This window comes from Pristis pectinata, chromosome 15 (assembly GCF_009764475.1).
Source record: "Pristis pectinata isolate sPriPec2 chromosome 15, sPriPec2.1.pri, whole genome shotgun sequence".
NCBI lineage: Eukaryota > Metazoa > Chordata > Chondrichthyes > Rhinopristiformes > Pristidae > Pristis > Pristis pectinata.
Genome location: NC_067419.1, coordinates 28,174,799 through 28,192,944, shown reverse-complemented (window position 1 = coordinate 28,192,944; position 18,146 = coordinate 28,174,799). Strand labels below are relative to the sequence as shown.

The 18,146-nt window shown below is 36.5% G+C and overlaps 1 protein-coding gene across 1 annotated transcript in view; it reads right to left on the bottom strand.

The window, feature by feature from the left end:
• The window catches only part of LOC127578532 (F-actin-capping protein subunit alpha-2), a 33,108-nt gene that overhangs the window by 13,891 nt on the left and 1,071 nt on the right, over positions 1 to 18,146 (bottom strand). Inside the window, exons 2-4 of the mRNA XM_052030671.1 lie at positions 3,532 to 3,595; positions 2,315 to 2,366; positions 1,532 to 1,595 (exon numbers count right to left, since the gene is read on the bottom strand). Of these exons, the coding sequence (XP_051886631.1) occupies positions 1,532 to 1,595; positions 2,315 to 2,366; positions 3,532 to 3,595 (180 nt within the window). The remainder of the gene's footprint in view (positions 1 to 1,531; positions 1,596 to 2,314; positions 2,367 to 3,531; positions 3,596 to 18,146) is intronic.

Sequence of the window (18,146 nt, the reverse complement as noted above, 5' to 3'; positions counted from 1 at the left end):
AAATACCACAATGAATAACATAATGAAACAGCTAGAACTACTGAAGGTCAACAGACTACATTAAAGAAACTTGTAACCATTCATGTCAAAGCAACCTGCTTGACAATCACTGCATTCACTGACCTGCACAATCACCCCCCCCACCTCCCCATCCACCTGCATATAGTGGCTATGGCATCATCTGTAAGATGCACTGCAGGAACTTGCTAAATCATCTTCAAACAAAACCTGTGACCTTCATCAGTTGGAAAAGGGCAACAGATCTTTGAAAACACCACTTGCAACCACATATCATTCAGACTTGGAACTATATTATTCTTTCATCATCACTGGAACAGAATCCAGAAACTCTCTACACATTAGCAGCATGCGAGCACTTATACCACTGGGTCTGCAACAGTTTAAACTGTGGCTTTCTGGTACCTTCTCAAGGGGAATTATAAGAGCACATTAGATGCTGCCTTGCCAACAATGCCCTTTCAAGAGTGAATATTAAAAAATTGTATCTAGTACATTACTTTACCACTGATGATGCCATTTTCTTTCAAAGCATTAATAGATTACAGGTAATGTAAGGTCCCAGAAAATACTAATTTATAATTCTAAACTACATAATAATAGTGGCATTAAGTTGGTAATTAGCAATATTCTGCTAAATTCAGCATGTTAACTGCTTTTATATTCAATAAGTTAGTGAGGAAAATTTAAGTGTAGGATCTTAAATTCTAATTAGTACAGAATTTCACAATGCTATTCACAAAATCATTGGTTACTCCACTTTAAATGTTATATAAAAACCAAAATGGACAACAGAATAGGAAACAATTTTTAAAATAGCTACACCATTCACATTCACTTACAAAATAACACAACATCTAAATTACCCTGTGTATGAATATTGTCAGTGGGAACGTTTTAATAAATGATTATAAACATCCCGATTACTTAACTTCGATTACCATGTGGGAACCTTACCCGCTCAAATACAACCTAAAAAGGCCAGTGACTCTAACCAATTCAATTACTAAAAGGGAATATTCAGGAAATTACAGCACATATATACAGTGAGACTAACTGGGGTGTGTTTGTTTTCCTTGGAACAGAGGAAGCTGAGGGAGCCCCTTGATAGAGATATACAAAATTATGAAGGCCATAGATAGGGTAGATACTAGGAAACCTCTCCCCATAGTAGAGGTTGTGAAAACTAGAAGACATAAGTTAGGGCAGAGAGTTCTGAGGAAGAACTCTTTCATTCAGAGGATGGTTGGAATTGGGAATGTACCGCCCAAGTTGGTACTCTCAGTACATTCAAGTCTCTAGGTAAGCACTTGAATTGCCAGGGCATGGAAGCCTACAAACTAAGTGCTGATAAATGGGATCAGTTAGTATTAGTTGAGATTTATGGTAGTTGTTCAGCATGGACATGGTGGTCCAAAGAGCCTGCTTCTGTGCTGTATGAATCTATTTACAGTACAGTTCATATCATGCTCATGTCAACTTAATATCAATTGCAAGACCACAAATTTCATACCTGATCATCATAACCATCAATTTTTGCTGGAGTAAACTGGTCCACATTATACTGTGCAAAGGCACTGAAATCAGATAAGAAAAAGTTACATAAAGTCCAAAATTCCTAAGTACAGCTAAAATTTCATTTTTTTAAAAAAATCTGATGGGAAAAAAATCTGATTAAAAAAACTTAAATTCTTTTAAAATGGTCATCAGGATTACAAAGTAGTAAAAACTTTAATCCCAAGTACAAAGGCAGATAAACTATGATCAAGTGTAAAATCATGAGGGGTAGAATTGGACTGAGTTATAATGTCCCTTACACTAAATTATCCATCAAGATTTAAAGTCAGTCAATACCCACTATTTTGCAATATCCAGTAATAAGGTATTGCATTGAAACGAGCAAAATACCCATCAAAAAGAGTCACATTTTTGTTAGTTTTCATGCAGGCAATATCTGTCGAATGCACTAAATTTATTAAAAACATTGCATTATTCTGACCTTGTTGCAAAGAATTTACTGCTGTGTCATGGAAACACTAACAACTTTGTGGATCTTTGATGTTCGCATCTCTCCAAGCAACTAGCCAAAAAAACCAAAGGCTTACTAGCACAACACTTCATGCACTTATTTCTGTGTTATCAGAAAAGGAAAAACAAAATTGAAATAGAAAATGTTCCCAAATTCAAAAGGTCTTTAGTGCAGTTTGTAGTTGATGGTTTACAGTTTGCCAAAAAAACTCAAATTACTGTAATTAATGCAGGTTTATTTAAACAATTAAGCTAGAATTCTACTTACTGTGCTGTGCCCTCCCTAAGAAGATTGTCCTCATTGAGCAGCAACCGCACATCTGGAGGAAAGTTTAATAAATATGATAATTTCATTAGTAGGCATAAAAAGACTATTTCAGGTATAACAGACAAGCTAACTGACTGCATTTATAGCAGTAATAAGCCTTCAAATTAGTACTGTGCAATTATACAGGTTAAAAAATTTCACTATTTTAAATACATTGCCTAGAAATGCACTTTCAAAGTATCTTAAAAATAAACAAGTACTCTACGTTGTCGATATCCCTATTAGATTTTTATAGCAAATGCCTCAATATTAAAAATGGCTATACAAAAGCCCCTGGAACTCATGAATCAAGACTGTTTTTCTGCATAGCAATCTCACCGAGGACACAAACATATTTTAGTGGTGGAAGCAGAGGTGAAGGAGAGATGGGTAGAAATGCCTATAAAGGGAAAGATAAAAACATACAAGAAACTGAAATGAATGACATTTCAGGAGAAGATCTGGACAAGGTTTCAATACTAGTAATAGAGTTGTAAAAGTAAATGAGCAAATATTTCTTTCACTATGCAAGAGAAGGCCAAAACAAAAGCCAGACACTCGCTGGAAATGAACTGTCCTTTAATGACACACATGCATGTGCTACTTCTCATCATGCCAGTTTACCAACAGAAACTAATGTACCAATTTTTCAAGTTGCTTGGGTAGGATTAATAACCAAGGAAATGAATTAAAGATTGATCAGATGGAACATCTCTTGATCAAAGCTAAGGAACACCTGTTCTGAAAGGTGCAATATTAACAAAGTACCATTCGGATAAAAACACAACCCATGTTCTCTTTACAGGAGTATGGGATCTTTGACCTATTCTGCATAGTTTCTTGCACTCGAGCATACAACTAAATCCAGACGAAGGGTCTCGACCCAAAATGTCAACTGTCCATTTTCCTCTACCGATGCTGCCTAACCACTGAGTTCTTCCAGCAGTTTTTTTGTTGCTCAAGATTCCGGCATCTGCAGTCTCTTCTTCCTACAAACTAAACAGCATGCTGCTTTCCCTCCCCAACCCCCCATCCTACAAATTTTCTTTGCTGTAAATATTGAATAATCATGCTGCAATGTCTTATTACTTGATCATAATTAAATGGCAATGATCAAAGTTTCAAATTAGGACCTAAAGAAAAAATAGTTACGTTATTAGCAATTTAACAGAACTTACCATTAAAAACTTCATTGAATTCTCCTGGTGGAGCATGAATAATGAAGTTTGCTGCTATGCGCACCTGTAATTAAAAGAGTGTTTCTAATTAATTTTCATCCTCAACTTGCAGTAAGGTCTAAAATAGCTTAACTTTTACCTTTCTTTAATTTAAATGTAGAATTTTTTTCAATTGGAAACGAAATTGCAATTCCAACTAAACAACTCTTTGAAAAAATGCCTATTTATCAATTTATAACCTTTAGCATATTATCTGCAAAGTACCAAAATGAAGAGGAAAATGAGATTTCATTTACAGCAGATGTATTCCCACCAATACTGCTCATCTTTGTGTGTTGAACCAGCACTAGGCAATGCAACACCACCCCAAAGGTAGCTGCATTTTCTTAAGCTTCCAAAGCAGACTGAATACAAGGCAGGAAAAAATGCAATACATTTAACTTTGTTTCAACCTGACAACTCAATTAATAAAGTCATTACTCTGGTACGGAGTAAACATTGCTAATTATCCGCAATCAGCATCTTGACCTTGGTTGAAATTCACTATTATGTTTTTCTAGTAGTTTTTATTCTAAGCAATGCATTGTTCTATCCCATTGTTGATGTTAATCCTCCCTCTATCAAATTTTTACAATCAAGAGCTGGAGTTAAAATTAGTAAGGGAAATTGCCAATTAGATATTTAGCAAAGAGTGAAATAGGACAACTATTTGACATCTCTAGTTGATAGAAATGCACTGCCACAATGCTACTGCTGGTTTGTTGGTGGCAGCATTGCTTCAACAGAGGAGAAAACCTGCAGGGTCTTGCAGCCAATAAATGACACTTAGAGTCAGTCTAGTTTTACTGGAAATTCAGCAGCCAATTCCTACAAAGCAAAGAACTGGACAGATTATTACAGGTGAAGTTGGTTGAGAGGTGAGTACTGGCCAAAACATCAAATAATTCTCAGTTCTTGTTCAAATAGTGCCACTAAATCACTTACCCCCGTTAGAGGGAACAGGATCGTTTTTTGTTTAATGTCTCATGATGTAGAGAATGAACTCCTTCACAAATGCTCTGGGCTGTCTACATTTGTGCTCAAGTCCCTGGGGTAGGACTTGCACCAGCAAGTTTATGACTCAGCTAAAATTCTACAACTGAATAATGTCTAAAACCTATAACACTTCATAAGTCCCCACATGAGGGGAAAAAGGACAAATTAAATTTCTATGATTATTATTATTTAGGTATATATAGTACATTTGTCATTCATGAATTCTCAGATTCAAAATGATTTGTTCAATGAAATCTTCAAAAGAATTCTCAACTTTTGATTCTTTAAAAGTAGAGTGCAACTTGAACAGAATAGATATTGCTAATATTTATTTTGGGCTGAATCTTGCTGGTAAATGCAATCAAGCTCAGGAATGGTACATGCACCAAGTGTAGAAGTCCTAACCTTACCGACAGATTCCAGGGATTGCATCTATCGCTATGCTCCACCACACTTAAAAGTTGTTGAATGCTTCCAAATGTCAGGAGAGTTCAACAACATTCCAATGGCTTTAAAATGTTGACAGACATCAACGTTGGAGGTGTGGCTCTGGCATAGAGTTGTACAGCACAGAAACAGACCCTTTGGCCCAACTTGACCATGCTGACCAAGACGTCTATCCAAGCTAGTCCCATTTGCCTGCGTTAGCCCATATCCCTCTAAACCTTATCCATGTACCTGTCTAAATGTCTTTTAAACATCGTAATTGCACCCACTTCTACAGTTTCCTCTGGCGGCTCACTCCAAATACCCACCAGCCTCTGTGTGAAAAGGTTGCCCCTCAGGTCCCTTTTAAATCCTTCCCCTTTCACCTAAAATCTATGTCTTCTAGTTTTATACTCCCCTACTCTGGGGAAGAAAACCTGTGACCATCCACTTTATCTACACCTCTCAAGATTTCACATACTTCTATAAGGTCACCCTTCAGCCAACTGTCAAAGGTTTCAGAAGCAGTTTCATTGGTGGGGCTTTTTTTGAACCATGTAACCTAACGGGGTTGCAAGAGGTCCACACAGTCCACTGATGCACAATCATTTGCATAAAAGCACTTGTTTGCACTGTGCAGGCAGCGATGGAAACAGTGTAATAGCATACTGTCTAGATCCCTTTCCAGATCAGCTAAATTAATTCACTCCTCTATGACAAATGGAGAAAAATATTTAGAACTTTTGAAGCTTGTGTAGCTTTAGTTATCAAGCACGTATTTATTCAACCCCATTTTAATAGGCAACTTCCATCCTTAGCCCTCAGAGCACAGTGCTTGCCCTCTTAAAATTGGCTAATTTTGCTTGGACTTTTATAATTTATTCCTTATAATGAACAGTACTATTGAAGCCTCACAAAAACACGAAGAGCACAAGTAGGCCAAGTGACCTCTGAAGCCTGCTTTGATCACTATATGATCACTGTTGATCTCAACTAGCCTCTACTCCTTGTGTACCAGTTCCCTGTAGTCCTCAATTCTCCAACTGTTCAAAAATGTACCCATGTCCACTTAACCACGTCTAATGATGTAGCCTCCAGAGATTCACCATCTGCACCAAAAAGAAATTTCTACACACACCCATTTTAAATGACTGATCTGTTTATTTGTAACGATGTCCCCTTTTCCATTAGTGAATACTCAGCCATCTTTGTGCTGTAAACCTGATTATTTAATCAAATTCAGTATCTTTTTGACCATTATTGGCTCTTTGACAAAGGAATACGAAGCAATTTTCCATTAACTCGAGAAGACCCTTTCCTGCTTTGGCAAAACATTTATTATCCCGGCCAATTTCAGGTTGTTAGAATCTCCAACTACCAGAGCTGAATATTTCATCCAACAATTCTGGATCAAAGCATGCCTGATATACAGCATTCTTGGAGTAATAGTTACCTTAATCATCTACAGATTCCAATCAATGGGATTCTGCTCTTTCAATTAAGCCTCAGTACTTGAATTTGTATACAATTCCATACCACCATCATTATTACAACAGCCTTTAAACAATTTGTATCTATTCCCATTAGGCTGCCATAACACTATATCAAAAATATTGAAACAAAACTTAAAATGAAATGAGTTCTCTAATTTTAGAAAGCAAAACTAGCAATATCAAGCCAGATCAGTTTGCTCTTTGAGCAGAAATGATAGTGAAAGTCAACAACCAAACAGGGGTAAAAACAAAATCAGGGAGGATACCTCCTACACTGCTAAAATGAAAAAAAAATGTAAGATGACACTGAAGAAAATTCAACTGAAACTAGTTTCCCAAACATGGTGCAGGATGTGTCCATTCATGCCTTAGTTGAAAGTGTTTGACAACTTTAAAAAGAAATGGTTTTAAATAAGTTCAGGTTTACTTTAACATTTCCAAACTCAGCATTTTTATTACTTGGGTATAATGTTGCAGTGATGTCCAAACCTACAATATCCCCAAAACCAAATGTTAACTTGAAACTAAACTTAAAGAACATGTTTTGCGTGACTTAAATATCCTTAATGTTTTAGCCAAGTACTTTTGAAGTACAGTCATGATTTTGATGTAGGGAAACAGGATAAGTTGCACCCAACAAGATCTCTTAGTCAGCAATGAGAAAATGATTACTGGTATGCCTGAGGGATAACAATTGCCCTGAAAATGGGCAAAACTACCCCTACTCTTCACTAAATGGTGCCGTGACATCTTTTCTCCATCAAGTGTTGCAAAAATGTTCTGCTCGATATTTAAAGCAGAATCCAAACACCAAAACTCCTAATTTTGGCTCATTTAACTAAATCAATATAACCAAACTACAATTGTGAGTTTAAGCAGCAACATACAACTCATAGACCAGAAAGACTGCTGATCATATTGGTCATACAAATTCAATGATGTCCTGATAACTCAAGCGGAAATTCTTTTAATCCACTGTGGCTTATCCAATACTTCCTTCCGTTTTCCCTATACAAATTATTTCACTGGTTTTGTGACCTCACATAAAAACACTAATTTCCCTAGCATCACATTCTTATCCTGTTCATCAGTCCCAACTCTCAAAAATCCTTGTTTATCACTCAAACCCATGCCCGGTCATTTTTATATTTGTAATTAGCAACTCCTAAATCATTAAGAAACTTGATTAACTATGTTCTACTAGCACCAAAACTCAATGGCTCTTCTACCAAAGACAAGTTTTAGGCTTTGAATGTTTTGTGTGAACATCCCCTCTCATAATTTCAATCATATCCTTTCCTATTTAACACTCAGGTGAATAATTGCGATACCCAAGGATTAAATTGAGAATTCTCACTGTACACTGGGAGTTGACCACACGACTCTTCTATTTAAACAACTGGACACATACTTAACGACCAGACTGATTCTAAACCAATAAAAATTTTAATTACAGTAACAGTAAATAGTGCAATTGTTCCTGCATATTTTTCACATTGCTCAGCCAAAGACAATTCATCTTCAAGTCCACATTTCTATCATAAATAAAGCCCCACCTCTTCAGCTTGAAGGGCAAGAACATCCAACTCTTATCAATCCAGTAGATTTTCTTGGATACCAACAACCCCCATGAGGCCCAGCCTTGGAGAGTTCCATTAACCTCCATTTTACCACCCCTAATTAAGAATTCTTCCAAGATCATCTTTCCTTGTCCTGTGTTTCATATAAAAGCAATATATAAATAAATCCTTCTGTTCTATACTGCCAATACTGGCTGTAGTTGAAGTGAACAGCGTGGAAATATTTAATAAGAAGCTGGATAATAGCAGGTTGTTCTGATGGGGTGATGCAAGACAGAAGGAAGTTAATGAGGAGCATTAATATTGGCCAGGATCTTAAGGACTCAATAGTCTGTTTAGTGTATTTTTCCCCCCAGTTGGCTGTAATATTAAACCATTACCAAGTATCTACACCAGAGAAAAGGAACATTTGAGGGAAAATGTTAATGCCACAGGTAATATCCAGAAATTCCAATCCACAGTCCAGCTTTTAGCATTTGCTTATTTTAATCAGCCAAGTATGTCTCAACAGAAAATTTCACAATCTGATAAACAACTGATCTGAAGTTACACAAAATTCAAAGCACACATCAGTTCTAGTGCTCATGCTCCTACTTCTTTTCACTTAACTATCAACACATCTTTCTCCGCATACTTTTCTAGGTTAACCTTGAATGCATCTGCTGTTTGGCTCAGTTATTCCCTGTGGCAGAGTGTTCCACATTCTAACCACTTTGGATAAAGAAGTTATTCAATTCCCTACTGAATTCATCAATGAACCTAATTGCCTTAGTTCTCACTTCATCCATTAATGGAAGCTTATATTTATGCCATTAACCCTTGTAATTTTATGGACCTCCATCATATCCTCCCAGTCTTTTTTTGTAGTTTTCTTAATAGGAATAATCTCAGTTCCAGTATTATTCTTTGTTGCTTTTTTAGAATGGCTTTATTAAACAGAGTTTTCACTTTTAGTGATATGCATACCAATATCCAAGGTCTTTTTGCTTTCTGGCCTATGTAATCCTTAAGGATAGTGTGGATTCCTTCTTAGCAAAATGCAGCTCAAATTTGATATTGAAGGTCCATCGATTACACATGCATTCTATGAGTTTGTCTTATTGACCATATCCACCATCTGAATGCAAACCCTGAACTTATCCTTTCAATCACTTATGTAAATAGGGAATAACTGTGGTCGCAGCACTGATACATAGCATCATTTGGTCATCTGCAACTAACCTTAACAGTATTATGTAGCCAGTTTGCTATTCATTCTGCTATTGGTTCTCTGGCTTTACAGGTTTTGGCTACCACCTCAACTCTATGTGGTCCTCACTGGAGATTTTTTGAAAATCCAAATATATTACATCTATGTTGCTTTGATCTATTCTCCATTAATCCTTCAAATAATCCAGTAAGGTTGATTGGGTTTGACCTTTTGGAATTTGAGCCAAGTACTTATAAAATGATTTGATAAAGCATTCCATAGGTCTTCCGCTGCTGGCCCACTTCTCAGGTACCATTCCCTATAATTATATTCATGCAGAAGCAATTCTGCCAATTATTCATTGTTAATATGCAATCCATCTAAGGATTCACTTCATTTAATAATTTTATTGAAAAAATCTAAAGAATGGAATAGCCAACATGTTATAATGTCTGAGTTTCCAGGGAAGAAGGAAACAATACCCAATGAACAATGATGCAAATTGTATGTGTGTAAACATTAGATGAACTTATCCATGATGTCTGCTCCAATGATCAAATCAGTTGATCCTTATTGCCATGGATCCAAGGTTTTAATTAAAGAGTTGGCATTAAAAGTTACCTACTAATTGAACTGTAACCAAAATGATAAAACTGGGTGGGTAGGGAGGTGAGGGAAGGTGCTCTTTATTGTATTTTGATCACTATAGCAAGTGATATTTAAAATCAACACTATTAATAATCTTAAGACCCACCAATGTTACCAAATGGTTGTGGGTATAACACAATTTGACACCCATGTGAGGTATACTATAATCTCTGGCAGACCAACGAATTAAATATAGACATGCCTCAAGGTCAGAATGGTATTATATGAGTGTCTCGGTCATTCACCATATTTCAAGTAAATACAGAATGAAATTGCATATAGACAACAGAAGTTTCACTGGTCCTGTGCTTCAAATCCTACATTATCCAGAATTACAAAAGAACACTTCCATAGTCTAATTCTATCACCACTTCATTATTGCAATTTTCCCAATATTAAAGTTGTAGAGTCATACAGCAAGGAAACAGGCACTATGGCCCACCGGGTCCATGCTGATCAACAAGCACCCTTTTACACTAATCCCATTATATTCATCCCACATTCCCATTAACCAAGGGCAATTTATAGTGGCCAATTAACCTACCAACCTATGTCTTCGGGATTGGGAGGAAACTGGAGAACCCAAAGGAAACCCTTCACTGGAAGAAAGTTGTCTGTATGGAGTTTGCACATCAGAAGTCAGTCCTGATGAAAGATTGCTGGAGATGTGAGGATGGAGCTCGACTAGCTGTGCCACTGGGTCAGCCTTACAATTGCATCTTAAGTTTCAACTTCCAACCATTTCAACAGTGTTTGTTTCATCTTATCCTACTAATCTACCCCCCCAAACCTTGCTGATCTCCATTGCCTCATCACATATACAAATCTATGAATACCACTGTGTCTGCCTTATATTCCTTATTTTTCCAAACCTACAACTTTGAACTGCCTCTCCTGTTTTGCCCTGGTCATTTCACTTATGTGAATGGTGGAGGTGCAACTTTAGTTTAAAACTATCAAAACTTTTGTTAAATAGGTACTTTGAGGAAAAAATTCCATTTCCCATTGAGTTTACTCCTTTTTAACCAACTCTTAAATCTAGTTCATCAGCCTCCACTGAATTCCATTGCTCATCTTCTGAGATAGGCTATTTTACAGCATCTTGACAGAGGACTTCCTAAGATTCATGTGCACAATTCCCTCCATCTATGAAATGTTAGACTGAGAATTGAGCATGATCAAGCACCGTCTATTTTCTATCTGAAAACTTCACCCATATGCAGAAAATTCTAGTTTTCCCCAACTACAAGTATTAAAGCTTGTAATAACCTGGATTGATCTCTAAAATATGGGTAACTACACAGCCAATTGTCTGATTCTGAAACACACACTGATTCAATATAGTCCAGAAATAATTCAGTGTTCAGTTTCTTTGAAATATCGTATGGGGCTATTACTTGCATATCTTTAACTGAACTATCAAATCTACATTATTTCTTTCAAAAATAGTCATCTTCCTTAACCATTTCAGAATTCATCTCAAAAATACTACTGAAACCTAATGTAACATACTTAGGTATCTGCAATTTTCAAATTGATTATTCTTCTCTCTTATTAGGGGATTGGAGGTGCCTCCCATCTCTCAGGCTTACTTGTCAAACATTTTATAGCTCCTTTGTTTCTTTTCATAATCTTTTGGATTTCCTTACCTGCTAGTAACCTCTTTTCCTTACTCACCTTCAGTTATATTCATTATTTTTAACAGCTGTCTTTGCTACAATAATGGTTCTTAACAGTGGTTTAAAAATTATATAGTTTTCCATTGTAGCTGAAATTTACATATCCTTTAACTTGGCAGCATATTTTAAAACATTTCGTTGGCATTCATCCTGCTCGCAAATTTATCCTTGCATCTTACCTGCAGTGTGTTCAATTTTCTAAAAACCTGTCTGAATCCAGTATTCTAACTTTTACCCTTATTTGGAGCTCATCGATTTTTGGTCATTGGCCCCCAGGGTGCTCATCCATGTTCAACCTTAACTACATGATCTATTTCATGATTAATAACAGTATAGAAATTATTCTCTTATCAGCTATTAACATTGCACTGAGGAAGAATTCCTATGCAAATTAGGAATTAAATTCTCTTTTCCCCCATTTCCTTTGCCTCAATCAACATCTTCAATAATTTACACCAGCTCATCCCCTAATCAGAGTCCAGATTTCCTCTTCCATTTCATTCCCATAATATGAACATTTGTCATTTATTCCTCACTAATATAGTAAGTCATTATTTATGTTCTTGAGCTTTAGATGCATCGATTATAAAGTTTTTGATAATGCCATTATGTAGTAGTTCCTGCAAAATTGCTTCCAATTCTCTGTTTATTTTCCATACTTCAACACTGCAAGATAAGTCAGTCTCGTTTTACAAGTATTCCTTTCCCTGCTTCTTTATTAAGCTACCTTTACAAGCGACTTTTCCCCATATACAGTGGCATGCAAAAGTTTGGGCACCCCTGGTCAAAATTTCTGTTACTGTGAATAGTTGAGTAGAAGATGAACCTATCTCCAAAAGTCAAAGTTAAAGATGAAACATTCTTTTCAACATTTTAAGCAAAATGAGTATTATTTTTGTTTTGTACAATTTTAGAGTGAAAAAAGGAAAGGAGCACCATGCAAAAGTTTGGGCACCCCAAGAGATTTGAGTTCTCAGATAAATTTTACCAAGGTCTCAGACCTTCATCAGCTTGTTAGGGGTACAGCTTGTTCACAGTCATTGTTAGGAAAGGCCAGGTGATGCAAATTTCAAAGCTTTATAAATACCCTGACTCCTCAAACCTTGTCCCAACAATCAGCAGCCATGGGCTCCTCTAAGCAGCTGCCTAGCACTCTGAAAATTAAAATTAACGATGCCCACAAAGCAGAAGGCTATAAGAAGATAACAAAGCATTTTCAGGTAGCTGTTTCCTCAGTCCGTAATGTAATTAAGAAATGGCAGTTAACAGGAACAGTGGAGGCCAAGTTGAGGTCTGGAAGACCAAGAAAACTTTCCGACAGAACTGCTTGTAGGATTGCTAGAAAGGCAAATCAAAACCCCCATTTGACTGCAAAAGACCTTCAGGAAGATTTAGCAGACTCTGGAGTGGTGGTGCACTGTCCTACTGTGCAGTGACACCTGCACAAATATGACCTTCATGGAAGAGCCATCAGAAGAAAACCTTTCCTGCATCCTCACCACAAAATTCAGTGTCAGAAGTTCGCAAAGGAACATCTAAACAAGCCTGATTCATTTTGGAAACAAGTCCTGTGGACTGACGAAGTTAAAATATAACTTTTTGGCCACAATGAGCAAAGGTATATTTGGAGAAAAATGGGTGCAGAATTTTCATGAAAAGAACACATCTCCAACTGTTAAGCACGGGGGTGGATCGATCATGCTTTGGGCTTGTGTTGCAGCCAGTGGCACGGGGAACATTTCGCTGGTAGAGGGAAGAATGAATTCAATTAAATACCAGCAAATTCTGGAAGCAAACATCACACCGTCTGTGAAAAAAAAAGCTGAAGATGAAAAGGGGATGGCTTCTACAACAGGATGACGATCCTAAACACACCTCAAAATCCACAATGGACTACCTCAAGAGGCACAAGCTGAAGGTTTTGCCATGGCCCTCACAGTTCCCCGACCCAAACATCATCGAAAATCTGTGGATAGACCTCAAAAGAGCAGTGCGTGCAAGACGGCCCAAGAATCTCTCAGAACTAGAAGCCTTTTGCAAGGAAGAATGGGTGAAAATCCCCCAGACGAGAGTTGAAAGACTCTTAGCTGGCTACAGAAAGCATTTACAAGCTGTGATACTTGCCAAAGGGAGTGTTACTAAGTACTGACCATGCAGGGTGCCCAAACTTTTGCTTCGGGCCCTTTTCCTTTTTTTTATTTTGAAACTGTAAAAGATGGAAATAAAAAAGTAATCTTGCTTAAAATATTAAAGAAATGTGTCATCTTTAACTTTGCGCCTTTTGGAAATCAGGTCATCTTTTACTCGCTTAGTTATTCACAGTAACAAATTTTGACCAGGGGTGCACAAACTTTTGCATGCCACTGTATAACCTCATTGGCTTTAATTCTCAACACCTTTTGCTTCTACATTACTCTGGATGATTACCCTTAAGTACTTCTCTCTTCTCTATAGGATTGGGTTTATTTGTTTAGCCACCCCATCCCACTTAGTTTAAATACTTAATTCCTTTCTTAAGCCAGATGTACAATACAATTTCCTGCTCAGAAGACTATCTACTTGCATACATAACAGGTACCACTACCCAAAGTGAAATCCCACTCCAACCCATATCAGCCATATATCAATTTCTCTAGCCTATCCTACTGTACTGCATGGCTGAGGAAGTGTACTTAAGATGCAAGCCATGAGATCTGGCTAAACTTAATCTTTAATCATCTTACAGGACCCTCTGGCTTTTCTAAAAATCTTTACTATGAATAATGAGCAACATGCTCTTCCAACTCCATAATTTCTGCCCCCCCCCACCCCCAGTCTGTTCCTGAGCACTAAGGAGACAAAGCATCCAGGTCAGACTGTACTGGAAAAACTGCTAGTCCTCCTCAACTACTGCATTTCTGGCTCCATTACTAATCTTTTTTCCATATGTCTGTTTATTGGTTTAATTGTTAATAATTAAAAAGCAAACACTACAAAGTAATACTGTCCATTCAATTATCAATTTCTAAACTCGTATTGTCCATTATAAAAATGATATCTATAATAAATGAATACCATCTAGTAGTTCACAGTAAAAAAAATATAATTTTTCCAGAAATTGGGTCAACTATGCTCAGAAGGACTATAAATGTCACATGATACATACCAGACATAGAAGAGTATTCTATTACTACCAACCTGATAGCAATTATCAAGCTAATTACAGTTAGTAGTTTTTAATTAATCTTTATGAAAAGTACACAATAGTTGGATGGAGTAATAAAAAACAATTATTCTGATCATCATCTATTTAGGTTTAAAAATGGATGAATGCATTGTACTGCAACCAGCTACCTAACTCCAGAGCAATCACAAATTACCCCAACTTGGTCAGTGTGCTGTAGGAAGTCAACTTCAGTGCAGACAAGATTTATTTAATTTGTGATCACTTGAATCAAAATCAATCCTATGGAAAATTGTGGGGTGAAGTGGTGCAAAATTCCACACACCTCTCCCCTCAAACAAAAAAATCAGGGACAAAAGCTTTTTGCTTCCTTGAGAAAATGTAGAAAGGAATGAGACTTCAGGAGAAATTGTGTAGAAATTACACCATGACAGCAAGGAAGGGATAGGCTCGATGAACATCTGATTTTTTTTTTCATCTGTTTTTATATATTTTAAGTTTCTTCAGCATTCTGTTAATAGTGCTAAATGTAATTGCAGAGTCTCATATTCAAAGTACTTTGCCTAGAATTGTAAAATATATGGCATCTCAGAAAAAGCTTTTCACCATTTTCACAATTGATATTAACAAATAGGAAAATATTATTTGTGGCAAATAAAAGTGATTTGCCACAGTAATCTTGGGTATCATCTACATACAGTTTGCAATGTTCTCCCTGTAATCACTCGGGTTTTCCCCAGATGCTCTGGTTTCTTCCCACATCCCAGAGATGTGCTCATAGATTAATTGGTGCATGTAAATAGCCCCTCAGGATGGTGGGTGGCAGGAGAATCGGAGAATGGCAGGGAGTTGAAGGGCACATGGGAGAGAATGGGTTACCTGGAAATAAGTTGGGGAATGAAACTGAAGGAAACAGTCAGCATAAACTCAATATCACACAGAAGGATCTAACTGTGTATTCTTCATTTTCTTAGGTCCAATTTAACAAAGATACTTTTATCCTTGAGAAAATGGCTAACAGTTCATAAATGAAGCCTATAAGTAACTTTGCAGCATTCAATTCCAACATCTACACTAGCAAATTCATTCAGATGACAATCTTCAACTCAGAAGACCAGATCTTGAAACATGAACAAAACTAGGAGTATCCATAAACCTTCAAATCAGCAAAACATTTTGCCACCTTACTGAATACTTTATTATTACATAGATCATTTTTTGCATTAAACTTAACTTTAGTACAAAGTATAAATGCTCAGATAGACTTAAAGTAACAATGGTAGATCAATGCACCTTTCTAGCTGTAGTGACATTTTATTTAATATTAAGAGATAGAAATTACCAATTTCACTCAGCAACACAAACTGGCATGTACTGATTAAAACAGGTTTTATTATAGTTAAAGAATGCAAGTAAACTCACTTTATTTGCACAAAAAGTACATTTCAAACTGAGAAGAGGATAAAGAAAATGTGACATCTATATAACATGCCAAGCAGCAGTTACTTTTGTTTACCAAATTCCCAGGAAAACCTACTCTGTCCAAAATCCATCTTGGATATTCACACAAGTACTAATTACACCCATAGATTGTAACTTGATTTTAAAATTTCTAAATACACATTCCTACCACAAAATAAATACAATAAACTTGTGAATATTTACTTGCTTGTTAGTGAAAACTAACATGCTTTAGAACTTTTGACATGCATATGACACTGCATTGAGTCACAAATTTACAGGTATAAAGAACAAAAGCTTCAATGAAGTTGTATGGTGTCATAAGATTCATTTAATTGGTTGCTGCAATGGTTTGACTTATGAACAGAGATTAAATAGGATAGATTCTCTTTCATATAAACTGCAGAAAATTTGAGGTGATCTTGTTGGGTCATGATCCCTTGAGGCTGTTCTACCATTCAATAAGATAATGGACACAACACTGTTCTTAAATTACACTTGTGTCCAACTGCCAGGAGTGATAAAAATGTATTAACCTGAAACCGTAAATGGTTCCATATCTAAAGATGTCGCCCGACTTGCTGAGTATTTCCAGAATGTTCATTTTTATTACACCATATCCCATTGATTTCCTTAGGAGTCTAAAAATCTATCCACCTCAACGTTGAATATACTCAATGACAGGGTATCCACAGTTCTCTTGGGTGAAAAAAAAATCAAAGATTCAGAACTCAAACTTCTGCTCTAAATAGCTGACCCTATATCCCTGTTGTTTCCAGATTCTTCACAGCCAGAGATAACAGCTAATCAACATCTGCATTTTCAAGCCCTCAAATGACTACTATTTCAACAAGATCACCTTAAATTCTCTGCGGTTTAGATGAAAGAGAATTCATCCTATTTAATCTCTGTCCACAGGTCAAACCATTGCAGCTACCAATTAAATGAATCTTTGTTACGCTACCTTCAAAATGTGAATATCCTTAAGGTACAGAGAATGAAAATTCAAACAGTACTCCAGGTGTACTTCCAGCAAAGCCATATACAATTGCAACACTACTTCCTTACTCTTGCACTCCAAAACACTTGCAACAAAGGTCATTAATAACAATCCAAATCAATCACTGTACCTGCCTGTTCCTGTTAACTTAAGACACAAGAGATCCTGCAGATGCTGGAGTCTGGAGCAATTCTCAAAATGCTGGAGGAAGTCAGTCCTGATGAAAGGTCTCGACCCGAAATGTCGACTGTTTATTTCCCTCCATAGATGCTGCCTGACCTGCTGAGTTCCTCCAGCATTTTGTATGTTGCCTGTTAACTTACTGCCTCAATTTACCTCAACAAAAAAAGTACTTGAACAATTCAGATTTTAAAAAAATATTGGAAGCAGCAAAATATTGGTCTCAGCCAACCAGTTAACCACAACAGTCCTTTTAAACTTCTTGGTCCACATTTAGTTTTCTTGTTCCCTACCAAACTATCAAGAAAAACTGTCAATTCGATTTTCTATTACCCTGCTTTGCACTTCAAACATCTTGAAACTGTACCTTCTACAGCAGATGTAAAGGAAATAAACTTAAGTATGCTCAGTCTACTTTAAACAAAATGGAAGTTCACAGGTCTGCAGTTCTGTGTGAAATTCATCATTCTCTTTACATCATGTAACAGGAACAAGAGTACAGACTCCGATTAAGAATTCTAAGTGGTGAGAACAGCGTTATAAGAAAATGTATTAGCTGCCTTGATATAAAATAATTTGCATCAAATTGCAAGAAAATGTTACTGTAGTGATCAGTATTGAAAAGTGAAGCTAAAACTCAAGTGACTTTCTGATAGAAAGTAAAATGAAGTATATGGTAATGTTGAAATCCAGCAAAAAATCTCAAAAGTATTTAAAATCAAAAGAACTGATGCATTACATCCATTAAACAGAAAGAACCT